The sequence below is a fragment of the Anguilla anguilla genome, chromosome 19, assembly GCF_013347855.1.
Source record: "Anguilla anguilla isolate fAngAng1 chromosome 19, fAngAng1.pri, whole genome shotgun sequence".
Taxonomy (NCBI): domain Eukaryota; kingdom Metazoa; phylum Chordata; class Actinopteri; order Anguilliformes; family Anguillidae; genus Anguilla; species Anguilla anguilla.
The window spans coordinates 5,090,570-5,117,752 of NC_049219.1; the positions used below are offsets into that span (position 1 = coordinate 5,090,570).

At 48.1% G+C, this 27,183-nt stretch overlaps 1 protein-coding gene across 1 annotated transcript in view; it reads left to right on the forward strand.

Moving 5' to 3' along the window:
• Nucleotides 1-756: 756 nt before the first annotated feature.
• lrig3 (leucine-rich repeats and immunoglobulin-like domains 3) overlaps nt 757-27,183 on the forward strand; it is a 28,866-nt gene continuing 2,439 nt past the window's right edge. The window contains exons 1-15 of the mRNA XM_035402208.1: nt 757-1,487; nt 5,217-5,288; nt 5,371-5,445; nt 14,904-15,038; nt 15,642-15,785; nt 16,717-16,860; nt 17,272-17,415; nt 17,523-17,666; nt 18,960-19,040; nt 19,947-20,018; nt 20,363-20,434; nt 21,393-21,556; nt 22,637-22,969; nt 24,380-24,661; nt 25,731-26,219. Coding sequence (XP_035258099.1) covers nt 1,294-1,487; nt 5,217-5,288; nt 5,371-5,445; nt 14,904-15,038; nt 15,642-15,785; nt 16,717-16,860; nt 17,272-17,415; nt 17,523-17,666; nt 18,960-19,040; nt 19,947-20,018; nt 20,363-20,434; nt 21,393-21,556; nt 22,637-22,969; nt 24,380-24,661; nt 25,731-26,219 — 2,545 coding nt within the window. The 5' untranslated portion in view covers nt 757-1,293. The remainder of the gene's footprint in view (nt 1,488-5,216; nt 5,289-5,370; nt 5,446-14,903; nt 15,039-15,641; nt 15,786-16,716; nt 16,861-17,271; nt 17,416-17,522; nt 17,667-18,959; nt 19,041-19,946; nt 20,019-20,362; nt 20,435-21,392; nt 21,557-22,636; nt 22,970-24,379; nt 24,662-25,730; nt 26,220-27,183) is intronic.

Consider the following 27,183-nt stretch of genomic DNA (forward strand, 5'->3'; position numbering starts at 1 on the left):
ATAAAACAATCACTTAAAAGAGGTAACATTTTTAACAGATCAAATTAACAAGGGGAATTAATAGGCTCCTAATTAGGTTGCTGAATACATGTGTTTAAGTGCTTTAAGTGCATAATATTTCCCTTAAACTAATTGGCACAATACAGGTTTGACTCGTTATCATTTTCTTTGTTTTTGAATTCTTCGTTATTTATCAAATGATTAGATTTAGTGGCCAGGTGTCCACACTTTCCCCAATTAGGAACCTGTTGATTTGCCTCAGTCTTTATTTTGATTAGTTAAAAATGTTTTAAACTTCTTTACGTAGTCTGCAATATAGCACAATGTGAATATGGGACTTTTATTCTTTATGGCATGCATAGCTGTTTCTGACACAAGGTGGCTTAAGTGGGCAAATAATCCCTCTGACATGAGAAGCACCTAATTAAGGAAAAATAATATCTTAAAATTCTGAGATTGCAATTGTGGTTGGAACGAAAACCAGCATACACAGTGTGCCCCCAGGACCAGGGTTGAAAACCACTGCCCTATGACTTCATTATAGTGGACTTTTTAAAATACGGAGTATTACATATTTTTGCATACAGTTTATTTCTGTATTGCTGTACAATCCCAATAAATTCCCGGGTAGCCTATATTTGAGCCAGTCTAACAGTTTCGCTGGTTTCACAGTTGCTAATAAGTAAAGAAAACACAATTGTTTTAAAAAAACAAAAACAAAGAATCAAACAAATAATAACCTAATTCGTTTAAAAATGAACAAATTGTGTTTAATGTTATGAACGTTTATGTAGGGTAAACATTCGCTTAACATGCGCAAACCTTTCTCTAAAGTAATGCACGTAGCATTGTTCCAGCGACAACAGAGACGGTGGGTTTTTCACTTTTTATTTAAAGTTTACTTTGGGCACTGAAGCCATTTGAACTGTGTGTCCCGAATCCCATTTTCAAGCCCCCCTTCACCATTGTTTTTGAGTCATACGCCGCAGTTGCGCAATCCATTGGGCCGCGGTGGGGAGTCTGGAACGTAATTGCTGCAACGAGAGCAAAGAAGTGAGGTTCAGGCAGAAAAAGTTTTCTGTTGGTATGGAGAGTGCGGTTTTCTGCTTACACGGTTTTACTGTTTCAACTGAACGAAGGTGAATGCCTGCTTGGGAATAAGAAACTACACCATCGTCAAATCTAAATGTGTTATTTTTCTCCATGGAATTTCAACTCTCTTGGATTTGTCGTGTTTGAGGATTTTTTTTTTCTTTTTAGTATCCAGGCGTAGCTACTTTGCGAACGTCTAAAATGTCGGCTGCAAAGCAGTCCGGCGCCGCGAAGTTGCCCATCGTGTTTCTGCTGTTCTCGGGGCTGGATTTTACCCTCGGAGTGGGCGAGAGGGCCTGCCCGTCTCCGTGTACGTGTGTACGGGACCAAGTGGACTGCAGTCGGCTGAAGTTGGGGAAAGTCCCAGAAAATCTCCCTCCGTGGATCGTACAGTTGTAAGTGATGGGCTTTTGTTTGAATCTTCCATCGAATGTCTGACGGTCTCGCTTATAAGAGAGAGGATGCGTTTTCTTCATTTTACTACTGGTGTAGCCTGGGCTAGTCGCGATGTGCCTTGCACAGGTTCGAAACTATGAAGGACGAAAACTGTAATTTTACATTTAATGTGAACACGTGCTGCAGGGTTTCCACTTCCATCATAGTTTATGTTTTTCTCACGGTATTGTCATCCCAGAAACTGCGCTTTAAAGAAAATGTTATACAATTCTGGGTTAGTTTATTTTTTTAAGTGAGAAGGAAAAAAATCCCTGCCATTTTAGAAGCATAATCCTTGTACTAGCAGTAACTATCAGGTTTATGGAGGTGTGAAGGCAAGATATTACGAAACATCGAATTAATGTGCCATGATAATCATCTGACAAAACATAATGGGTTTCGTTTATTTTTCGTTTATTTTTTAAACATGTCTCTTGGATTAGTAACTTCGTCCATTGATCATTCTCAAAGCTATGATAGTCGATACTTTGGTGGTAAAACAGGACATTTGAAGTTTTAACTTAGTCGTGTACAAATTATTTCGTCGAGTAGCCTAAAGCTTTTTTTTCTATTTCACAACTTCAGCTTAATACGTATAGCCTGCATTGTTATTAGGCTACTACTTATATGCCTAACTCGCAGTTGAAATAAAATTGTAATGTGCATATCCAATTAAGTAAATGCTATTGAGTGTACGTGATTTGCATCTTGTGAGTTGGAGGAACGCTATGTCACCTTCTGGGGGGAAACAGGCAACTTTCAATCAGTTTGAGAAACTGCTCAGATTCCTCTCGGCGTCACGCTGAGGCGTGAATGGTCCTACTGGAAACATATGGGGACTGAGGTCTTCAGTACCTGTGGGGTGTCTTAAACGGCTTTCACATAACACAACACATCTTAAGAATGGCGATTGTTGTAGATAATGTCTTAATTCCGTTAGGTTTCCACGCGTTGCCGGCCGTCCGAGAGAAGAATAAGAAAGAAGAGATTTGACAACGGCGAATAATTTGTTTTGCTCGAGTCATACAATTTGCTCACCACAATGTTGGTTATGAGTTTCTTATCTTCAACACTAGCATTGTTGTTCTGTCTGTACTACATGCGTTTACAAAGGAGCATCAAATAAGTTAGGCACCTTCGGTGTTGTATTACTGCAGCTTTTGCATAAAGATAGTTTGTATTATTAGATCTAAGGTTTATTATTGTTATTATTATGAACAGCAACAAGAACGATTAATCCAGAGAGATTTTTTAGAGTACATCTAGTTTAGCGGAGCTCAGTCACGTGGATAATTATTCCTGCTAATGTAGCCTTCGTCAGCGGCAAGGCTAACAATACTGTGTGCTGACCTGAATGTAAACAGCTTAATTCACAGCAAAATCCTGGGTCAGCTGCAATTGTGTAATTTCTAATTGACATAATTTATACATCACAGTCCAATTACACCTGGGTCACACCAAACACACTGAAGAGCTGGTCTGCTTGACCCACTTTACGATTACGTGTGATTTCGCAGCTTGTTTTGTTGTCTTCTTAACAATACAATGTATTAAGGCGTACATTAATCCGGACGTGAAAAAAATGTTACAGAGTCCTTAGTTTGTTTTACTGAATTAACTCATTTTCCCCAATTTATGTAAATATATAAACCGGGGAGGTTATTTCGCTTTATTTATTTTTTCCCTCAGTGAAAGATAAACAAAGTTTTATTTTTCTTTCTAAACAAGTCAAATATGTTGCTTTACACACCTTAAACTTTATTACGGGTAATGGGACAGGAGAACAAAGACGCCAATAATAGTCCAATACAAATCTGAAAGCAGTTATGTTCCCTTGTTAATGAAGCAGTAGGCCAAGCCTACCTGTTTATTTATTCTACATTCTGCATGCGAATACTTGGTTGTTCCAGGAATGTGAAGCCCAGGCCTCTTGCGTCTCCACTACAGCAAGCCGTAGAAAAAAAAAATCGCAGTAAAACTGTTGCGCTCGGGCCTGCTGATTTATGAGTTTCTCTCCAGCCCCAAACCCATAACTGCTGGGCCTCTGTGTCCCCCCTCCTCTGCTGAATTAGCAGCTGTAGAGCTCCTGATGGAACCGATTAAGGAGTACTCGCTGGATTTGCATTTCAGACGCGTGGAGATGGGTCCATTTCTCCGCGCCAGGAACAACACGTCCGACGATTTGCCCAAACGACGAGCCGGAAAAGAAAAACTATCTCGCGCCTTGTTTTAGCACCGTTGACTACACTTGTAAGGCTTGAAAACGTGCACTAAGTTTTTGAGTATGGACATTATGACTTCTGCTTTTAAACTGTCGTTGTCTTACCGAAAGCAGACGGTACTGGAATTTACTATCACTCATGAAAGTTTTATTTTCGCACTTCTCTAGTTACACAGAACTCTCAACTTAAGACCACTTCGTTCAAAATGCATATTGGGTGGCTGTGAGAATTGAAAACTCGGGAAAAATGTTTGGTTGGGCAGAGCCAGCGACATTCTAGACCGCTGAACAAATAAACTACAACGTGTCTGGTACGTTATTCACCAGGTACACTTTGGGAAGACAGATTCTTCTTTCATAATAGGCATTTTTGTTGAGTGTACATCGTCTACATACTTAAAAAGATTAAAAAGAGAGAGAACCCCATGGCCACTCTTGTATTCAGCAGAGTCTTCGTCTTAAAATCAACTCTGATCGAGGACTTTAACACTAGTAGAGTACATATTGTTAGAGTTGATTCAACACTGATTAACAACAGTTGATTTAACAGTAGTAGTGTTTCTGTGTATGCACAGAAAAAGTACCCTCAGTCATTAAAAGTGCACAGGACAGAAGGACAAAACAGGCCAACAAATGGACAGGAGTGATTTCACAGGAACTTAAAGGCCTCTCTCACCTCCCTCTCTCTCTTTCTCTCCCCCCTTTCTTCCTCTCTCACTCCTTCCTCTCATGCTCTGTTTCTCCCTCTGTCTATCTCTCCCTGTGTCTCTCCCCCACTCTTCCCTCCCTCTTTCTCCCACACCCTCTCTTTCTCTTGCTCTCTCACTCTGAGAATAGATGGCCTGTTGTTTTTCTCAGTTTTCCTTGATGGGTTCCAGATGGTAGGGGGGCTCTGGCTCTGCTGCATCGATGGCACTCGTTTTGGGGTGGGGGGGCCTCTGATTCCGCAGCGTTGGGGGCACTCGTACGGCAGGGTGGGGGGGGGGGGGGGGGCTGCTGTCACCTTGCGCTGCCTTCACTTCAGATTCAACAGCTCCTCCCTACGTTGTCTCATAAGAACATGGGCAGTGGTAAATGATGCACTGATGTGTAATGACTGTAATGTGTAATGACGTAATGACTGTAATGTTTAATGAAGTAATGTATAATGACCGTAATGTGTAACGACCATAATGTGTAATGACTGTAATGTGTAATGACCACAATGAGTAATGACTGTAATGACCGTAATGTGTAATGACTGTAATGATGTTGGCAGTTTGAATCCCAGGTGCTGCTGTTGTACCCTTCGGAAAGATGCTTAAGCTGAATTTCTTCAGTAAAATGTCCGGCTGGGTCGATGGATTGTCTGAAGGATGTGTACGTCGCTCTGGCTCGGGGCATCCGGTAAATCCCTGAAATGCGATGAAATGCCCTGAGGTGTGAAGTGTGTTTTTTTTTTTTTCTCCCTGTGAATCTCTCTCTGCAGGGATCTGAGCCGCAACCGACTGCAGTCGCTCCGCCGCTCTCTGTTCGCCGGACCGTGTGACCTCCGCGAAATGTGAGTGCGCTCTCCGCTCCCCGCGCCGCCGCCGCCGTGCGCTCCCGCCCTCCAGTCTGACAGGCGCTCGTTTCCCTTACAGAAAGCTGAGCCACAACGAGCTGGACGCCGTGCCGGACCTGGGGCCGTGCTCTGCGAACGTCACTCTGCTCAGTTTGTGAGTGTGGCCCTTTTCCAGTGCTCTTCCCCCCCCTCCCCGTGACTGAGCGTGAATTTGGGTTTTTGTTATTTGTTAATTACCTCCAAAAACCTTGTTGTCTATTGCCTTTTTGATGTGCCCCTTTTCTTCATTGCCCCTCCCTCACACACTTCTGCCCCTCCCCCTCACTCTTCATTGCCCCCCCCTTCATTGCCCCTCCCCCACACCCTTCATTGCCCCTACCCCACACTCTTCATTGCCCCTCCCTCACAAACTTCATTGCCCCTACCCCACACTCTTCATTGCCCCTCCCTTCATTGCCCCCCCACACTCTTCATTGCCCCTCCCCCACACTCTTCATTGCCCCTCCCCCACACCCTTCATTGCCCCTCCCCCACACTCTTCTGCCGCTCCCCCACACTCTTCATTGCCCCTCCCCCACACCCTTCATTGCCCCTCCCCCACACCCTTCATTGCCCCTCCCCCACACCCTTCATTGCCCCTCCCCCACACCCTTCATTGCCCCTCCCCCACACCCTTCATTGCCCCTCCCCCACACTCTTCATTGCCCCTCCCCCACACTCTTCATTGCCCCCCACACACTTCTGCCCCTCCCCCACACTCTTCATTGCCCCTCTTTTTGGTGTCCTTCCTAAAAGCTATCCTGGTTGCATTTACCTGGTGGTATACCCTTTAGCTGGACTCTTGGAGGTGACATTATAGCTGTGCCAGTCTGTGATTCTGTTTGTTCAGGAGTTGTAGCTTTAAAAATGTTGATGCGCGTTCATGACAAGGTATGTGGAGAAGCCGGGGGCTGGGGGTGCGTCTCTTTCCCTGTGGGCAGGGTCAAGGGGCGTTATCATTTTCAAAAAGTTTTCACAGCTTTGCAACTGTTGAGAGTTGCCTACTGCCGTTTCAAGTAATTTAAATGAAATGTCCACATAGGAGTCGGTCTCTGGAATATTTTGACAGGAAAATGCTGATACAGAGTATGCTCTACAGTAGTATGGAGAAACCCTGCTTGACTTGATGAAATGAGCTCATCATGCATACTGTTGAGTTTGTTATGAGATCCCCCCGGGCCCCAGAGCAGTATTCTTAAGATAATATATTTTCTGGTGGAGTCCCAAGCAAAGTATTCTTTGCATCTTTTGGAAGGGTATAAGTGTGGCGCCGTGTGCAAAGTACTCAAAGTTTTTTCTCTTCATCAGCCTGACAGGAAAATCGCTGGCATCTCCTCCGTTGAGTCGGCCATTTTAACGCCAAATAGCCAATCGAAGACTATTCAAGTTTTTTTTTTTGTCCTTGAAGTACGTTAGCGAGAATGCTTGTGTGTGGTATTTCCCATTGGACGGAGAACAGAGTGTGGAAGAGCTGGCTTACGACTCCCATTTCAGCAGTGGGGGGGGGGGGGGGGGCTTTTAATGGAAAGCAGACCTTGCGCTGCTTTGCAGGCTGCAGGGCAGAATGCACAACTGCGTGTGTGAGCAGATCACACCTGCATGTATGTGCACAACTGTGTGTGTGTGCAGATCACACCTGCATGCATGCGCATAACTGCATGAGTGCAGATCACATCTGCATGCATGCGCACAACTGCGTGTGTGTAGATCACGTCTGCATGCATGCGCATAACTGCGTGTGTGCAGATCACGTCTGCATGCATGCGCATAACTGCGTGTGTGCAGATCACGTCTGCATGCATGCGCATAACTGCGTGTGTGCAGATCACGTCTGCATGCATGCACGTAACTGCGTGTGTGTAGATCACGTCTGCATGCATGCGCATAACTGCGTGTGTGTAGATCACGTCCGCATGCATGCGCATAACTGCGTGTGTGCGGATAACGCCTGCATGCGTGGTTCTGAGTGCTGCTGCAGGGCCGTATGCAGAACTGTGTGTGTGCACCATGTCTGCCTGACTGTTTAAATCAGAACTACGTCAGAGATTCCACCATGTCTGCCTGACTGTTTAAATCAGAACTAAGTCAGAGATTCCACCATGTCTGCCTGACTGTTTAAATCAGAACTAAGTCACAGAGAAGCCACCATGTCTGCCTGACTGTTTAAATCAGAACTAAGTCAGAGATTCCACCATGTCTGCCTGACTGTTTAAATCAGAACTAAGTCAGATTCCACCATGTCTGCCTGACTGTTTAAATCAGAACTAAGTCAGAAAGAATCCAAGGTGTCTGCCTGGCTGTTTAAATCAGAACTAAGAGGTACTGGATACCCCTGCTCTTTTTGGCCTGTCCACTAATGAGAGCAGGAGGCAGGGAGAGAACTGGAATGCACCAAAAAGGAAAAAAATTCACAAAATGTAGTAATGCTTCTTTTAGAAGGCTCTATTGTTTTTGCCATCTTATTAATTATTTACAGAAGCGTGGAGTCTGACGGCACGGGGAAAGTATGTGGGAATTCAGTGTGGTTGTGCGACTCTAATCCTTTTTGGCGTCTTCGCTGCTCTGCTCTGCGAGCTGTTTTCATTCTCCCCTGCTCATTCCAGGAACTCGTTTTGCCACCCGATTCCCAATCCCTGTTGCTCATGAACGGCTCGTATTCTGTCCACACGCACTCTGGAATATCCCTCAAGATAAACTGCTTCCAAATGCTGGTCTCGTTCATCTTAACCCAGCCAATGGCATTTGGTGTGTTCTGCTACAACATCCGAAAGCCGCTTCGTTGCTAGGGAATGCCACCGCATGCCTGTAACACCCTAGAATGTTTTTGTTTCGGAACACGTAAACGGGAATGCACGTGCCAATTGTTTTTCTAACATATAAAGCAGAATTTTTTTTTTTGGATTTGATGTGACGCATGGTTTCAAACCTCTGTTGTGGAAGGGGCTGCTAGAGGTTGTGGTCAAAAGCTGGTCGGCGCACGTCCTGGCGGCAACCCAAGGAACCTGCTGGAGGTCTCCATCGGTGAGGGAGGTTGTAAAAGCTGAAGAAAGGCATTGCCAGGCCTGGTTGGCTCTGGGAACCTCTGATTCAGCTGACAGGTACCAGCAGGCGAAAAAGGCCGCAGCTGCGCCAGTGGCAGAAGCAAAAGCCAGGGCTTGGGAGGAGTTTGGAGAGGCCTTGGGAGAAAGACTTTCAATCAGCCCCAAAGTTGTTCTGGAAAACCATTAGGCCCCTCAGGAGGGGAAAGCGGGACTCCGTTCAGGCTGTACTTAGCAGGAATGGTGAAACTCTGACCTCAATTGGGGATATTGTCGAAAGGTGGAAGGAACACTTTGAGGACCTCTTGAATCCGATAGACACGCCCTCCTTTTTGGAGGATGAGCCGGAGGGCAATCCGGGGGATAAGAGTCCATCTCTGTGGCAGGAGTCACTGGGGTAGATGGAGAGCTCCTCAGTGGCAGAGCACCAGGGGTGGATGAGATTCGTCCGGAAATGTTGAAGGCTCTGGATGTCGGTGGTGGGTCTTGGCTGACACGAATCCTCAATATCGCGTGGAAATCGGGAACAGTACCTTCGGAGTGGCAGACCAGGGTGGGGACCAGAGGGTGTGTTCCAATTATCGGGGAATCACACTCTTCAGCCTCCCTGTGAAAGTCTATGCCAGGGTGCTGGAAAGGAGGCTTCGACTAATAGTCAAACCTCAGATTCAGGAGGAGCAATGCGGGTTTCGTCCAGGCCGTGGAACAACCAGCTTTTTACCATCTCACAGTCATTTGAGGGGGCGTGGGAGTTTGCTTATCCAGTCTATATGTGTGGATTTGGAGAAGGAATATGACCGTGTGCCCCGGGGTATCTTGTGGGAGGTGCTGTGGAAGTATAGGGTGCCGGGGTCGTTGTGGCATGCCATTCGGTCCCTGTATACTCGGAGCGAAAGCTGTGTTTGCATTCTCCCCGTTAAGTCAGTCTCGTTCAAAGTGAGTGTCTGACTCCACCAAAGGTGCACTTTAAATGTTTCCTGTTCTTGGTATTCATTGACAGGATCACAAGGCGCAGCCTAGGTATGGAGTGTGTCCAGTTTGGGGACGTAGAAGTGGCATCTCTGCTGTTTGCCGATGTTGTTCTCATCATACTGTGACCTTTGTTGCACACTAGAGTGGTTTGCAGCTGAGTGTGATGTGGTCGGGACGAGGCTCAGTCTCAGATCGGGTTTCATTCATGAGCGAAGGAAAGGATTTGGATCTAGGTGCAGTGGTCACAGTAATGCGGGCATTGTATCGGACGGTAGTGGTGAAGAAGGAACTGAGCTGAAAGGCAAAGCTCTCAATTTACCAGTCGATCTTCATCCTTACTATCACTTATCGTCACAAGCTATTGGGTAGTGGCCGAAAGAGCGAGATTGTGTATACAAGCGGCCAAAATGGGGTTTCTCCGTTGGGTGGCAGGGCTTACTCTCCCTGACAGGGTGAGGAGCTCAGTTATCCGGGGGGACCTCACAGCATAGCCACTGCTCCTCCGCATTGAAAGGAGTCTGTTGAGGTGGTTTGGGCACCTGATAAGGATGCCTCCTGGGCGCCTCCCTCTGGAGACGTTCCGGACTCAGCCCAGGGGTAGACCTAGGACACACTGTGGAGGGATTATATCCACCGGCTGGCCTGGGATCACCTTGGGATACACCGGGATGAGGTGGAGGAAGTCCCCGGGGAGAGGGACGTCTGGGCTGCTCTGCTTGCCCTGTTGCCACCACGACCCCGGTCTGGACTAAGCGGTTAGAGAATGGATGAGAAATTACTATGGTTTTCAGTAATTTGAGTGCTAAATAGCAGTGGTGGGCTTTGTTTTTTTAAGTTTACCCTGAATGTAGTGACTTTCAGAGATTGTGGGAATGCAAATTATGGAAGCATTTTCTTTCTTGTTTTAAATTCTATGTGGGCACTTGACTGACAGTCATGCCCCAGACTATTAAATAATTGTGTGTAATATCTTAATTTGCGAAAAAATTGGTTACGCTCATTTAGTCCGTTTCACTGGAAAACATAGTGCTGCACTTGTTTGTCTGGTGTTAGCCTGAAGAGTTAAAGATGAGTCGATGAGTCTTGGAGCATTTTAGTACACAGAGATGTTTTATTTTAAAAGGCAGTCATTCAGCAAATGTCGAAAAGCAAGCTTCCATTTGAATGGGCTGTATTCAAGTTACTCTTGAAAACCTTCTACTGGATTGGCAAGCCTTTCTGGCAAGAAGGAAAAGCAGCAGTAATCAACCTCTCAAAGCATACGGTTATTGGATTGGCATCTGCAGAATTACTGTCAGCCATTTTAGTCATTTTTTGCAGGCCTTTGTCCAGTCTTCTGTGTCCTGTTGTAGGGATATTATATTCAGGAGTCCCACTCCTGGAATTGTTTATATGGGTAATTTATTGCCTATTTTAAAGTGCATTGGAATAACCCAGTTAGCTAACATGGAGAATTGTACAAGTGATATTGAATTTGTAGTGTGATCTTACTTCTGTTAATAGCGGCATTTGCTTTCTAAATTGTAACCATTTGATGAGGTAAGCGCAGTGTATCCGCATACACGTTGTTTGTTGCACTTGATTAATTGAGCCAATTATTTGCGATCAAAGGGGCTCTTTATTGGTTTGTCTTTTTTTTTTTTAAATGCATCATTTGGATTAGCTGTAGATAATGTCCACTGAACAAGTGGTCTTTGTTCCTGGTCCTAGGAAGCACTTAATTGATCAGTTAAAGCAGTCGATTACATGGTGAACTCACCTAACCTGGTTTATTGGTCCTGAATTGGTTGCGGATATTAAAATGAAAACAAAAATCCAGCAGACCCTGCGCCTATCCAGGAGTTGTAGTCTCTCTGGATTTAAAGAGCAGTCTTCTGAAGACTGTTCTTAATCCTTCCTTTCAGGGACCATAAAGGCTTTGATATTCATTGGGGACCATGATTGCTTTATTGCCTTCTATGAACCTTAAATGTCCTCCTGGGATGGAGAAGTGGGTCACTCTGAAGATGCTTTTGAAAGTTACTGGAACAGTGTCCTGTATTGAATCAACAGATTAAGACAGTAATAATGTTGCTCTCTAACATTTTTTTAATCTAAAGATTGAAGCTAGCTTGATAGCTAGCCTTCTTAGATAATGTTGTCGAGCTAACATGACTATCTTGCCGTGTGCCTTGCCTGTGGCAAGGAGCATATCATTACATCCAGCATGGCAACTAGTTTAGCTATGTGTCCACACCTTTTTCCAGGGCATATCTGATAAAGCGTGCTGAAAGTGACTCAGCCAAGTTTGTCAGGTCTGCTCTTTAAATCCGGTCAGGTCTGGAATGGTCCTCCTCGCTGCCTTTCCCAAATGGGACAGTATGCGTTTGCCATTCGCTCAGACCTCCAGCTTCCTTCTCCCTGGCCCCTGTGCCCAGCCAGGTGTGTTGGGTATTCCCTGGCCCTGTGTTCAGCCAGGTGTGTTGGGTTCTAACTGGCCCTGTGTCCAGCCAGGTGTGTTGGGTTCTCCCTGGCCCTGTGTTCAGCCTGGTGTGTTGGGTTCTCCCTGGCCCTGTGTCCAGCCAGGTGTGTTGGGTTCTCCCTGGCCCTGTGCCCAGCCAGGTGTGTTGGGTTCTCCCTGGCCCTGTGTTCAGCCAGGTGTGTTGGGTACTCCCTGGCCCTGTGTCCAGCCAGGTGTGTTGGGTTCTCCCTGGCCCTGTGTCCAGCCAGGTGTGTTGGGTTCTCCCTGGCCCTGTGTTCAGCCAGGTGTGTTGGGTTCTCCCTGGCCCTGTGTTCAGCCAGGTGTGTTGGGTACTCCCTGGCCCTGTGTTCAGCCAGGTGTGTTGGGTTCTCCCTGGCCCTGTGTTCAGCCAGGTGTGTTTGCTGCAGGAAGCTGGCAGACATGCAGGTTCGGAAAACAGACCAGTCATCTGCCTGGTCCCACATTGCACATGCTTGGCAAAATTTTATTGATGACTTTCATCATTTCTTGGAAAATATTATTATTATTGAGAAATTCTGAGCCTGGCTAAGGCACATGTTTGCTGATAGACCTGGCTGATATACTGTTTTCTGGACTAAGTTGGAACTGGGGAAGGGCAGCATTGATTCTGTCTCTGTCTTTATCTACTGAACACAGATAAGATTTTATCGTCCAAATGTAAGTGTTACTGCTGAAAATATTTTGGTTATGTACTTTATCGTTGTATATTGAGTGTTAAATAGTTTAGCGGTATTTTATAATGAGGATATTTCACACTGTAACATAAGCGTTCGTTGGTTTGCTAAGTAGTGTTTGTGTTTAATGCAGCGGATGTGAACTGAACTGGAACATTGCCAAAACGTGGTGCACGGTTGAATACTGTTCTAATGGCGTCCCATCCCTGTGCAAGAAAACATCACATACTTTAGAATACAGAAAAACATACGAGAGTTAATGGTTACAGATTTAAATACTGTACCACATTATCTGATTAAAAAAAAAAAAATCTGATATCAATGTTTCATTTTCAACCTTCATAAGGGGCACATATATATGCTTTATAATGGAGAAAAAGCATTTTATTCATTTTTGGAGAGATTTTGGATATGTTTCAGTTTGAGGCCACTGTACTGATGGAAAGCTTGTAATTTCCACTCGAAAATGATGCAAAAGTGAGTTTGTTGAGTTAAAACAGTTGATTTGTTGCAAAATACATGATTATGTTGTGGTTTATTTAGTCCCAGATATTGACTGTAGAATGACGTGGTATAATCTTTGAAAAATTTGGCTTGTTTATTTTGTTATTCAGTGAGCAGCATTTTCACTGCTGTATTGGCATATCTTAGGGCTATTGTTGGAGTTGTCTTGTTGCTATGACTGAGTATGATTTTTTAGCGGTGAGAGAATATTTTTATGAATGCCCAGATAGACAATATTGTCCATTATGTCATGGGGGAGGGGGGTGTAGTTGCAGTTGAGACTGCAGGGAGGGGGTGCGTGTTAAATGAAAGACCAGAGCGACAATGGTGGCGCTGCAGAACTCCGTATTCGGCATAGTTGTCGTGTATCGTCTACTAACGAAACTAAAACAAAGCGTTTCTGTTTTTAACTCGTACTTGATGTCTGAGTTCAGCAATCTCAGCGAGCCGGCATCATGGCCACTAGGGGCTTTGCGCTAAGAGGTTAATTCACTGTTTATTTAGTAAGGCTTGTCCGAGCGCAAACCCCACCATTCTTCATTACACAAAGTGCCAATACTCAAGTCGGCTCCTGCAATATTGCAAGTATGTTAAATACAAGCTGCAAAAACAACCTTCATTTTCCATGTGATTCCAGAAAGGGAACTTAAACGGGTTCTGTGTGATATCACAAAGGGAATTTATACACGTTCTCTGCGATATCAGAAAGGGAATTTATACACGTTCTCTGCGATATCAGAAAGGGAATTTAAACATGTTCTCTGTGATAGAAAGGGAATTTAAACATGTTCTCTGCGATATCAGAAAGGGAATTTAAACATGTTCTCTGTGATATCAGAAAGGGAGTTTAAACAAATAGGCTCTTTATCCAAAAGAAATGGAATAGATTCTTTATCCAAATGAACTGTTACAGGTTGTTTATCCAAATTCACTGGAATAAGTTCCTTATCCAAATGAAGTGGAATAGGCTCTGTATACAAGTGAACTGGAATATATTCTTTGGCATTGTAACGAGTATTTGCGCGTCATAAGCCCTACTACAGATAATATTGCCGCCAATTGCTGTAAATGCGAAACAAACTCTACGCTAGTCTGTACAGTCTGTTCAGGACTCAGGCCCCCATAGGCCCTGTCAGCCGAGGAATTCAGAGTGGGTACAGCCTTTCCTCCACTGCGGCCATTAACCTGGAACTACACGGTGGACTTCTCCAGGTGCGGCTTTCGCACGTTCCCCTGTCCTCGTTTTCGAATTCCTCGCATTGCTCGGGACGAACCCAGCCAGACTCGACGGTTGTGGACTCTTCGAGACGAACTCTCGGCGGACCGAATTAAAGAAGCATTGAGTTGATATTTAAAGCGAATGTGGGGTGGGGGGGTGGCTAAGACAAGCCCCCGCTGTCCCGCCGCTCTGTGAGGCATTTCTGTTTGGCCTGCGGGGCCTGACACAAAGGGCGCCCTGTGCGCTGCCTGCTGCGAGAGCCAGAGCAGCCCCGCGCTGCAGTTTAGGAGGCGTGCGACTCAGGAAATTGCCGGCCTCTGCCACGGCTTGCTTTCACCGAGGACACGCCATTCATCGGCCCGGTTAATTGCCGGTTTTTAATGGCTTGCTAGTAATTACCTTATAGACAAAATAACAGTGTGGAGAGAGAGGGCTGTGTGAGCTCAGCTCTGCAGTGTGGCGGCCTGTGCTGGTTGTACCCACCCGAAAACGTTGTTTTCTCGCCACTGCGGTTGTGTACTTTGTGACGGGGTGTCTTTTAAACGGCGAGACCCGATCGCCTGCCGTAAAAAGCTTTGTCTCCCGTGTACCCTCTGAGACGAAAAGCGTTCGCCGTGGAAACGCGGGCCCTTGTTTAGGTGGGGGTGCGCCGGCTGTTCAGATAATTCTGCGTTTGCTTTTCAGGGCGAACAACAGGATCCCGACGCTCTCGCAGGAGCAGCTGCTGGCCTACCGCTCCCTGGAGACGCTAGACCTTAGCAACAACGTCATCGGCGAGCTGAAGGCCGCGTCCTTCCCCGTGCTGCCTTTGAAAAACCTGTGAGTTTCAGCCTCAGTCCCCACCATTCACTAAATCAGCCTCAGTCCCCACCATTCACTAAATCAGCCTCAGTCCTCACCATTCACTAAATCAGCCTCAGTCCTCACCATTCACTAAATCAGCCTCAGTCCCCACCATTCACTAAATCAGCCTCAGTCCCCACCATTCACTAAAACAGCCTCAGTCCCCACCATTCACTAAAGCAGCCTCAGTCCTCACCATTCACTAAAGCAGCCCCAGTCCCCACCATTCACTAAAGCAGTTAAGTCCGCACACCATCAAAAGATCAAACAGTGTAAGTGTCTAGAGAACAAAAACCAAGGCACTCATTTATTGAAAACAAATGCCTTAATTCAATGGAAAGTCCCATAGAAAAGTTCCATAAAAGTCGTGCTAACCCCTGCTCCCCATGTCTTTGAGGACGGGCGTTTCGTGCTAACCCCTGCTCCCCATGTCATTGAGGACGGGCGTTTCGTGCTAACCCCTGCTCCCCATGTCATTGAGGACGGGCGTTTCGTGCTAACCCCTGCTCCCCACGTCTGTGGAGGCGGGCGTTTCGTGCTAACGTGCTAACCCCTGCTCCCCATGTCTTTTGCTGCCAGCTTCCTGAGCAATAACAGGATCTCCGTCCTGGAGTCCGGCTGCTTCCACAACCTGTCCGGCACCTTGCAGGTGCTGAAGCTGAGCAGGAACCGGCTCACCGCCGTGCCGCCCAAGATCTTCCAGCTGCCCAACCTCCAGCACCTGTGAGTGGCGCTTCCGCGGCCTGGCCGACCTGCACCGCGCAGTCACCTGCGCAACACAGTCACCTGCCCAACGAGGTCACCTGTGTAACATGCTCACCTGCCCAACACAGTCACCTGCCCAATGAGGTCACATGCACAACAAGGTCACCTGCCCAACACAGTCACCTGCCCAACGAGGTCACCTGTGTAACATGCTCACCTGCCCAACACAGTCACCTGCCCAATGAGGTCACATGCACAACAAGGTCACCTGCCCAACACAGTCACCTGCCCAACGAGGTCACCTGTGTAACATGCTCACCTGCGCAACACATTCACCTGCCCAACGAGGTCACCTGTGTAACATACACACAAACAATTATACACACAAACTAGTTTAGTTTAGTTTACAGTCTATGCTAGTCTATGCTTTACAGCAGTGCACCTTGAATCAGTGATTTAAGACAATGCTATTTTTAGACCCCTGCAGTCTAATTGGGGGTTTAAGACATAAAATCTTACTTCAATGAGAAACTTCAAAAAAAAAAAAATCTTTATCTTGTTGTGTTTTTCGATGTTAAAAAAAAAAAAAAAAAAGTTTTTGGAAGTAAAAAGTGACCCATGAAATCACATTGCAACCATGGTATTACATTACATCACATTTATTTGGCAGATACTTTTATCCAAAGCGATGTACAAAAGTGCATACCAAAGGTCATTGGAACAACTACCAAACACAGGTCTGATAAGGCACAACACTTATTTTGTGCTGCTATTCATAGCCAAGAACACATAATGTCCAGTTCACACAGTGAACATTTCTCTGACCTAACCCATGCTTAGTCAAACTAGGTCATAGGCAGCCGGACCGGGGTCAGGGGAATGGGGAGCTGGACTCGGGTCGAAAGGCTGTTGATGCAGGGGTGTTAACGGCAGATGTGAAATTCGGCAGGGAGCTGAACAGGAACCGGGTGAGGCGGATCGATGGCCTGACCTTCCACGGGCTGCACTCCCTCAAGTCCCTGACCATGCAGCGCAACGGGCTGAGCCGGCTCATGGACGGGGCCTTCTGGGGCCTCAGCAACATGGAGGTTCTGTAAGTGCACACCAGAACCACACACACACACGTGTACAGACACACACGCAAACACACACACACACACGTGTACAGACACACACACTCTCTCACAGACACACACACACACACACATACTCACACACTCGCACACACCCATACGCGTGCACAGTTGCACGCAGGCGCACGTACGCACACTGAACTCATTGCTCAGAACACTGTCGTCGTGCCCTTGAGCAAGGTACCTAACCTGCGTTGCTTCAGTATACACCCAGTTGTATAAATGGGTAGAACGTAAAATGGTCGCTCTGGATAAGAGCGTCCGCTAAATGCCTGTAATGTAATGCAGGGCTGACCGTGATTCTGCGGTCGGGCCTTGGGGCGGGGGGGGGGGGTGAATTTCGTTAACGGGCCGCGTGACGTCGCCCGCAGGCAGCTGGACCACAACAACCTGACGGAGGTGAGCAAGGTGTGGCTGTACGGGCTGCTGACGCTGCAGCGCCTGGGCCTGGGCCACAACGCCGTCGCCCGGATCCAGCCCGAAGCCTGGGAGTTCTGCCAGAGGCTCAGCGAGCTGTGAGTGCGCCTCTGCCCCCCCCACCCACACACACACACATACAAAAAAACACCGTCCTCTGCTTGCACCGCGCCGTGGTGACACGGTTAACTGGCCTGTCCTGCAGGGACCTGACGGCTAACCAGCTGGTGCGCCTGGAGGAGTCCAGCTTCCTGGGCCTCAGCCTCCTGAGCGAGCTCCGCATCGGGGACAACCGGGTCAGCTTCATCGCCGACGGAGCGTTCCGGGGCCTGACCCACCTGCACACCCTGTGAGTGTCCCGTCCCGGGGGGGCCGGGGGGGGGGGGGGGTCCGGGAGGGCGGGGTGGGTTAGTGTAGTCCAGCACTGTGGATTCAGCACTCTGCTGTACTCCACACAACTACAGCAACACATCATAAAGCTATGAGGGCTGGTGTCATTCTTCAGATATTTGGGTTTTTTTGTTTTTGCGAATCCTTGTAATTCAAATTGCACATTGAACTTGCGAGACTTGCTTAAAGTGAAGCAACTTGCGGTGTTTCTTTTGCTCCTATTAGATTATGATGACATTTTGTATGTGAATCCTCTTGGATCACATCTCTGCATGTTAGACTTACTGTGCCGTGCTGCTGTTTGATTTGTTTCTAATGGTGGATACCTAACGCATCATTGTGTACTGGGCCTGCCTCTACTATCCGCTCCATTGTTTATTTATAAAGCCATTTCGGGTCAGCTGCTAAACAACTTGAACAATGTATTTATTTTCCTCATGGAATTTTTCCGCGAAAACGTTTGAAACTTAGCTCCTTTATTGAAGCTGATTGTTTAGAAGATCACATTGAACAGGTGATCACAACACTGTTCATAGGAGGTCCCTGAGGAATGTGCTTGCAGTTATTTTTTCCAGATTTATCTGCGTAGTCTATTGTGTGGGAACATTTTGCCAAGTTGCTTTCTTTGTTGTTCTTTTCTTTGCTCTATTGTAAAAGAGGTGTCAATCTTGACGTGACTAACCTGGTTAAATAAAGGAGAAATAAATATAAATAATCCGATTCTCAAGCATCAGATTGAATAATCTGAACTAGGCCAAATATCTGCTATCTAGTCATTTAATTTTATAGAACAAAAAAAACAAAAGTTGTTTAAGTCACTCTGGATACAGGCATCTGCAGAGAAAATGAGCACATTAACAAGGGCAGTAATAATGCTGATTTATCATTTTTCTTGTATTAATTCCTTGGTAAAGCTTCGTTCTTTATTGATCTGTTTATTTACCCAGGTTGTGTCCTGGTGAAACACAGTGGTTTCTAGCTTTTTTTTCTTTACCACTTTGGCTCGTCTCGGGTGTGCAGGAAAAACGCAACCCCTGCATTAGTCTGGGACCCTCAAAAGCAACTTGAAACGGTTTTCGGTCCTGGCCAGAAAGGTTCCTCAAGGGCTGTAGTTGGGCCCCACGTACACCAGAGAAAATGGAACGTTTTCAGCCTTTGTGTTTGCTCGAAGCTCCACAGGGTTTACCGAGACTCTTTGATGCTTTTGATGCCGGAGGTTGATGCTAACCAGGTGTTCTTTTTCTCTTTTCAGGGATTTAAAAAATAATGAGATCTCCTGGACCGTTGAAGATATGAACGGACCGTTTTCTGCACTCGACAAACTGAGGAAGCTGTGAGTTTCGGAGTTTGTTGGTAGCACTTGTGCTGCGGTGTGCACAAGGAATGCTTTGTTGGTATGAAGACGTGAAGAGCGTGTCTTGGTCTTCTTGAGGCCTTTTGCATCTTTGTGAGCCATCAATTAATTCATTTTTATATGTGTAGCACTTTTTACGAAGTGGGTCAAAAGTTTACATACACTTTGTTAGTATTTGGTGGCATTGCCTTTTAATGGCTTAACTTGAATCAAACGCTTGGGGTAGCCTTCCACAAGCTTCTCACAATACTTTGCTGGAATTGTTGCCCATCCCTCCTGACAGAACTGGTGTGACTCAGTCAGGTTTGTGGGCCTCCTTGCTCGGACACGCTTTTTCAGTTCAGTCCGCACCTTTTCTATGGGATTCAGGTCAGGGCTTTGACTTGGTAGATGAAATTCAGTACAGCCAAATGTAAAATTCCACACAGATATTAGCAAGCATTTTTTCCACACACAGAGTAGTCACTGTGTGGAATGGCCTGCCAGGTCATGTAGTAGAGTCAGGTTTTCAAAACCAGGCTTGATACGATGTTAGATACTGTCTAGCCTATAAGTAAACAGAGCATTATGTCCAATTTAGTTAGGAAAATGGCGAGTATTGTTGGGCTGAATGGCCTGTTCTCATTGTTGTGTACAGTAAGTGTACAGATGCGAAGGAGGCGTGTGGAGGACTGATCTTATAAGCAGGGCTGTAGAACAGCATTGAACCTTGTATTTGTTTTTTATCATTTTGCCACCAAAGAAGTTAATAAAATCATTACCATTAAATGTTACTGGGACACAGGGATCAACTAGTGGATGACTCGTAATATTAACATGGAAGGGGTGTAATATCTTGGAAGAAAGGAATTTAGCTATTTGTTAAATGTCATTTATACATTTCAGCTTCCTTCAGGGGAACCGGATACGTTCGGTCACCAAGAAGTCTTTTTCCGGTCTGGAAACCCTGGAGCACCTGTGAGTGACCTTCTCTTCTCGTGGATTGTCTTGACTGTCTGAGTGATGAATGTGGTGTGCTGGACACCAGCAAGCAAGGAAAGGCCTTAAAGATCTCGCTCGTTGTCCAATGACCATGATATGCACTTGTGTACGTCGCTTTGGATAAAAGCGTCTGCTAAATTAATGTAATGTATTGATTAGCAGGGCATTTCACTGGTTCAATAAACAGAGCGATACAACCTTCCAGGTAGCTTAGATTTTGGGAAATTGTTTTACGTGGTATTTAAACCAAACAAAGAGATGGAAATAAACTGAATTTGAGTAAATGTATCCAGTGCCTTGACCCAAACTTCTCTCCACAGAGATCTGAGAAACAATGCAATCATGTCAATCCAAGGGAATGCCTTTTCTCAAATTAAACAGCTCCAGGAACTGTGAGTATCAGTTTGTGTTTGTACTTCATTCACCACATTGTAGGCTTCTGCTTTTGGAAATTTGCCTTCAGTTTCACACGGACAGATGCAGTATTGTTCCAGTTGTTGCTAATTCCTGTGACTCTCTATCTCTGTACTGCTGTACCATCTCTCTACTACTGTACCATCTCTGTACTGCTGTACTGTAGATACCCTAATTGACTTAACACAGGAAATGTATGGTAACATGAAATGCGTGGGGTTGTAAACTTTTGGTCTGAACTGTATGCTACGCTGCCTCGACCGTATGCTACGTTGGCTCGACCGTATGCTACGTTGGCTCGACTGTATGCTACGCTGCCTCGACTGTATGCTACGTTGCCTCGACTGTATGCTACATTGCCTCGACTGTATGCTACGTTGCCTCGACTGTATGCTACGCTGCCTCGACTGTATGCTACGTTGGCTCGACTGTATGCTACGCTACCTCGACCGTATGCTACGTTGCCTCGACCGTATGCTACGCTGCCTCGACCGTATGCTACGCTGCCTCGACCGTATGCTACGTTGCCTCGACTGTATGCTACGTTGGCTCGACCGTATGCTACGTTGGCTCGACCGTATGCTACGTTGGCTCGACCGTATGCTACGTTGGCTCGACCGTATGCTACGTTGCCTCGACCGTATGCTACGTTGCCTCGGCCGTATGCTACGCTGCCTCGACTGTATGCTACGTTGCCTCGACTGTATGCTACGTTGGCTCGACTGTATGCTACGCTGCCTCGACTGTATGCTACGCTGCCTCGACTGGTAGCTACGTTGCCTCGACTGTATGCTACATTGGCTCGACTGTATGCTACGTTGCCTCGACTGTATGCTACGCTGCCTCGACTGTATGCTACGCTGCCTCGACTGTTATGCGGCTCTGTGCTGCCGCGCGGTCACGCCCACTGACCCCGCCCTGCTCCGTGCCCGACAGGCGCTTGAACACGTCCAGCCTGCTGTGCGACTGCCAGCTGCGGTGGCTGCCCGCCTGGGTGGCGGAGCGCGGCTTCGCCCCCTTCATCAACGCCAGCTGCGCCCACCCCCTGGCACTGAAGGGGCGGAGCATGTTCGGCGTGCGCCAGGAGGACTTCGTGTGCGGTGAGACCCGGGGCGGGCCGCAGCCCTCCCGAAACGCGGCGCGTTCTATGGTCCCTGCCCAGCAGGTCCCACATTGTACATTACATTACATTACATTACATTACAGGCATTTAGCAGACTCTCTTATCCAGAGCGACTTGCTCAACTTTCATACAGCTGGATATATACTGAAGCAACGCAGGTTAAGCACCTTGCTCAAGGGCACAACGGCAGTGTCCTACCCGGGAATGGAACACTATGACCTTTCGGTTACAAGCCCAGTTCCTTACCCACTGTGCTACACTGCCGCCACCTGTTCAGCCATCGGGGGCCCTCCTCATTGAGTAATGAGGTTCTGGCCATACATTGACCAGTATTAAGTATTTAAGACTCGCTTTTGTGGGTTAATTATTTGTAGCAATCGTGGGGTATTCAGGACCCTCCTTTTTCTGGATCAGCCGGGGAATGCTGATTTTTGACGCTGTGGATGTCTGAGGGGTGTGTCCAGCGTCCGCACCAGAAGCTTTGGCTCTTTGCCAGGTGACGGCTGGAGAGCGCGGTCAGCAGTAAACAGGAAGAGAAAGTCAGTATTTCCTGGTTAATCGTGGAAAATTATTTTCCAATTATTCACAGAAAACTGGTGTAAAATCCTGAAGGATAAATTGATGTTTTTCGTGATTGATTAGCCTGGTGTTTGGGTAGATGTGCTGCTGGGTGGTATAGGGATTAGGGAATCAGCCTGGTGTTTGGGTAGAAGGTCTGCAGGGTGGTATAGGGGTTAGGGAATCAGCCTGGTGTTTGGGTAGAAGGTCTGCAGGGTGGTATAGGGGTTAGGGAATCAGCCTGGTGTTTGGGTAGATGTGCTGCTGGGTGGTATAGGGGTTAGGGAATCGGCCTGGTGTTTGGGTAGAAGGGCTGCATGGTGATATGGGGGTTAGGGAACCAGGGTCCATTCCTAGGTTGGCCTCTCCTGTCAAACCCTTGAGCGCTGCACTAATTGCTTCAGTGTCTATAAAGCTATACGACGTAAATGTGCAAGTCACTATGGATACGAGCTTCAGTTGGCCGACGTCTAAAGGAAGCGTGTCGTGTGCCGTGCAGACGATTTCCCGAAGCCGCAGATCACGGTGCAGCCGGAGACGCAGTCGGCGCTCCGCGGGTCCAACGTGACCTTCGTGTGCTCGGCGGCCAGCTCCAGCGACTCGCCCATGACCTTCGCCTGGAAGAAGGACAACGAGGCCCTGGCCCTGGGCGAGGGCGCGGGCGAGGTGCGCAACCAGGCGCACCTGCGCGCCCTGGCGGGCGACGTCACCGAGTACACCACCACCCTGCGGCTCCGCCGCGTCGACTTCGCCAGCGAGGGCCGCTACCAGTGCGTCATCTCCAACCACTTCGGCTCCTCCTACTCCGGCAAGGCCAAGCTCACCGTCAACAGTAAGCCCGCCGTCGAGCGCCCCCCCTTCCTCAACTTCGGCTGCCGCTTTAGACAGGTGTGGGGCGGGTTTATTCCCTCCAGACAGGTGTGGGGCGGGTTTATACCCTCCAGACAGGTGTGGGGCTGGTTTATACCCTCCAGACAGGTGTGGGGCGGGTTTATACCCTCCAGACAGGTGTGGGGCGGGTCTATACCCTCCAGACAGGTGTGGGGCGGGTTTATACCCTCCAGACAGGTGTGGGGCGGGTTTATACCCTCCAGACAGGTGTGGGGCGGGTTTATACCCTCCAGACAGGTGTGGGGCGGGTTTATACCCTCCAGACAGGTGTGGGGCGGGTCTATACCCTCCAGACAGGTGTGGGGCGGGTTTATACCCTCCAGACAGGTGTGGGGCGGGTTTATACCCTCCAGACAGGTGTGGGGCGTGTTTATACCCTCCAGACAGGTGTGGGGTGGGTTTATACCCTCCAGACAGGTGTGGGGCGGGTTTATACCCTCCAGACAGGTGTGGGGCGGGTTTATACCCTCCAGACAGGTGTGGGGCTGGTTTATACCCTCCAGACAGGTGTGGGGCGGGTTTATACCCTCCAGACAGGTGTGGGGCGGGTTTATACCCTCCAGACAGGTGTGGGGCGGGTCTATACCCTCCAGACAGGTGTGGGATGGGTTTATACCCTCCAGACAGGTGTGGGGCTGGTTTATACCCTCCAGACAGGTGTGGGGCGGGTTTATACCCTCCAGACAGGTGTGGGGCTGGTTTATACCCTCCAGACAGGTGTGGGGCGGGTTTATACCCTCCAGACAGGTGTGGGGCTGGTTTATACCCTCCAGACAGGTGTGGGGCGGGTTTATACCCTCAGACAAGTGTGTCTAGAACCGAGCAAGAACTGAGCTAGAACCAAGCAAAAAACCAGGTCTGAACCCGTAAATAGGAAGTCAGTGGGGTGAAACCCTAAATGGAGGTGAGAAAAATGTTCAATCCACTCCAAACTTTTTTCCTGGTGTTGTATGAATCCTGGGGTACAATTGGAAAAAGAAACCAGGTTTTGTTGATGTTCTGCTGATGCATTTTAACAACAAAAAAAAAATGTTTTTTAAACGTTGGATCAAGAAGAAGATTGACCTTTACCTGGATGGCCATATAGCATGTATTATTGCGTGGACATGGTTTGATTTAACTGTATTTACAGGGTAGTCTGTGAACACACCAATGCAAATTAGCTAAAGATTGAGAAGCTTGCTGTACTGTGCAGTTTGTGACGTTCTGTCGTCCACTCTGTTCTGTAAGCCAGTGGAGGCTTGCGTTCCTACTAAGCCTGTTTGCCGTGAGTTCTCGTCGCTGCGGGGTCATACTTAACTGGACTGGTCTTCATTTGTTTTTTGTTGTTATCCCCCCCCCCCCCCACCAGTGCTTCCCTCCTTCAACAAGATGCCGACGGACCTGAGCGTGCGGGCGGGGGCGACGGCCCGGCTGGAGTGCGCGGCGGGGGGGCACCCCTCCCCGCAGATCGCCTGGCAGAAAGACGGGGGCACGGACTTCCCCGCCGCCCGCGAGCGCCGCATGCACGTGATGCCCGAGGACGACGTCTTCTTCATCGTGGACGTGAAGGCCGAGGACATGGGCCTGTACTGCTGCACGGCCCAGAACAGCGCCGGGGCCATTTCCGCCAACGCCACGCTCACCGTCCTGGGTACGGCTCGTAGGGTGTCTGTGGATGTTGATCCCGTTGCCCCCGGTAACTTGTTCTTTTCTTCAGAAGGCTGTGTGGGCTCCTGACCCTCCCTTGTGGATTTACTACCCACTAATCTGACAATCAAATGTTGAGGAAACTGGGTTCCCTCTATACATTTCAGTGTGTTGTGGGTGGATATCAGTGTGGGTTGGTCTGTAGAGTGTGTTGTAGGTTTATATTGGTGTGGGTTGGTGTGTAGAGTGTGTTGTAGGTTTATATTGGTGTGGGTTGGTGTGTAGAGTGTTGTAGGTGGATATTGGTGTGGGTTGGTGTGTATGTAGAGTGTGTTGTAGGTTTCTATTGGTGTGGGTTAGTGTGTAGAGTGTTGTAGGTGGATATTGGTGTGGGTTGGTGTGTAGAATGTGTTGTAGGTTTATATTGGTGTGGGTTGGTGTGTAGAGTGTGTTGTAGGTTTATATTGGTGTGGGTTGGTGTGTAGAGTGTGTTGTAGGTTTATATTGGTGTGGGTTGGTGTGTAGAGTGTGTTGTAGGTTTATATTGGTGTGGGTTGGTGTGTAGAGTGTGTTGTAGGTTTATATTGGTGTGGGTTGGTGTGTAGAGTGTTGTAGGTGGATATTGGTGTGGGTTGGTGTGTAGAGTGTTGTAGGTGGATATTGGTGTGGGTTGGTGTGTAGTGTGTGTTGTAGGTTTATATTGGTGTGGGTTGGTGTGTAGAATGTGTTGTAGGTTTATATTGGTGTGGGTTGGTGTGTAGAATGTGTTGTAGGTTTATATTGGTGTGGGTTGGTGTGTAGAGTGTGTTGTAGGTGGATATTGGTGTGGGTTGGTGTGTAGAGTGTGTTGTAGGTTTATATTGGTGTGTAGAGTATGTTGTAGGCTTATATTGGTGTGGGTTGGTGTGTAGAATGTGTTGTAGGTTTATATTGGTGTGGGTTGCTGTGTTGAGAGTGTTGTAGGTTTATATTGGTGTGGGTTGGTATGTAGAGTGTGTTGTAGGTGGATAATTGTGTGGGTTTTTTGGTTTTTGGCAGCAGCGAAAGGGTTACCTTGCTTTTCTGTTTCCCAGAAACCCCCTCTTTCCTGCGGCCACTGACGGACCGGACGGTCGCCAAGGGGGAGACGGCCGTCCTGCAGTGCATCGCCGGCGGCAGCCCGGCGCCGAGACTCAACTGGACCAAGGACGACAGCCCCCTGGCCACCACCGAGCGCCACTTCTTCGCCGCCGGCAACCAGCTCCTGATCATCGTGGACGCGGCCGAGGCGGACGCGGGGCGCTACACCTGCGAGATGTCCAACCCCCTGGGCGCGGCGCGCGGCGACATCAGCCTGGTGGTGCTGCCGGGCCCCAACTGCGACCCCGCCCTGGGCGGCGGGGGGGCGGGTGCGGCGGCAGCGGCGGGGTCGGGGGCGGGGCCGGCCGACGGGGACGGCTGGACCACGGTCGGCATCGTGGTGATCGCCGTGGTGTGCTGCGTGGTGGGCACCTCGCTGGTTTGGGTGGTGATCATCTACCACACGCGACGCCGCACCGAGGACTGCAGCGTCACCAACACAGGTAAGCCATCGGTCAGCCCCACCCTCACTCCACCAGCCTGCCGTCCTGTAAGAGACCTCATTGGTCAGCCCCACAGTCACTCCACCAGCCTGCCGTCCTGTTAGAGACCTCATTGGTCAGCCCCCACAGTCACTCCACCAGCCTGCCGTCCTGTAAGAGACCTCATTGGTCAGCCCCACAGTCACTCCACCAGCCTGCCGTCCTGTAAGAGACCTCATTGGTCGCCCCACAGTCACTCCACCAACCTGTTGTCCTGTAAGAGACCTCATTGGTCGCCCCACAGTCACTCCACCAACCTGTTGTCCTGTAAGAGACCTCATTGGTCAGCCCCACAGTCACTCCACCAGCCTGCCGTCCTGTAAGAGACCTCATTGGTCGCCCCACAGTCACTCCACCAACCTGTTGTCCTGTAAGAGACCTCATTATGTCCTAATCATTCAGGAAGTACTGATGTGTTGAGTACCTGAACGTCTCAACCAGAGGCAGAGGACTTTTGGGATGTCACACGTCTTAAGAGCTTTTGTGCTCTTTGATGGCTGATATTAGGAGAGAACATTCAGGATTCAAGCTAGTGGCCCCCGACACATTCAAATCTGACAATAATTCAGTTTTATTTGTATAGTGCAGAGAATTTGTATTTTACAGAGAGCTGTCACAAAGACACTTTGCAGAGCAGCAAGACAAGAGACAGATCAGTCCTGAACCCCCAAATAGCAGGTACATAAGGTAAATAACTCCCAGTGGTATTTAAACCCTCAAACGTCAGTGAGAAAAAACTCCCCAATGGTAAGAAATCTCGAGAGGAAGCCGGCTATAGAGGGGGGAAGCCCATCGTCCGCTGGCCAGTCTGGTGTTAAATAGCAGACTGCATATAAAATGGGTTAAGCAGGTTACAGCTGAGGCGAAGGCAAAAGTAAGCATTTGATCTCTCAAAAAAAGCGTTTAGATGTTTTGCTATCTTGCC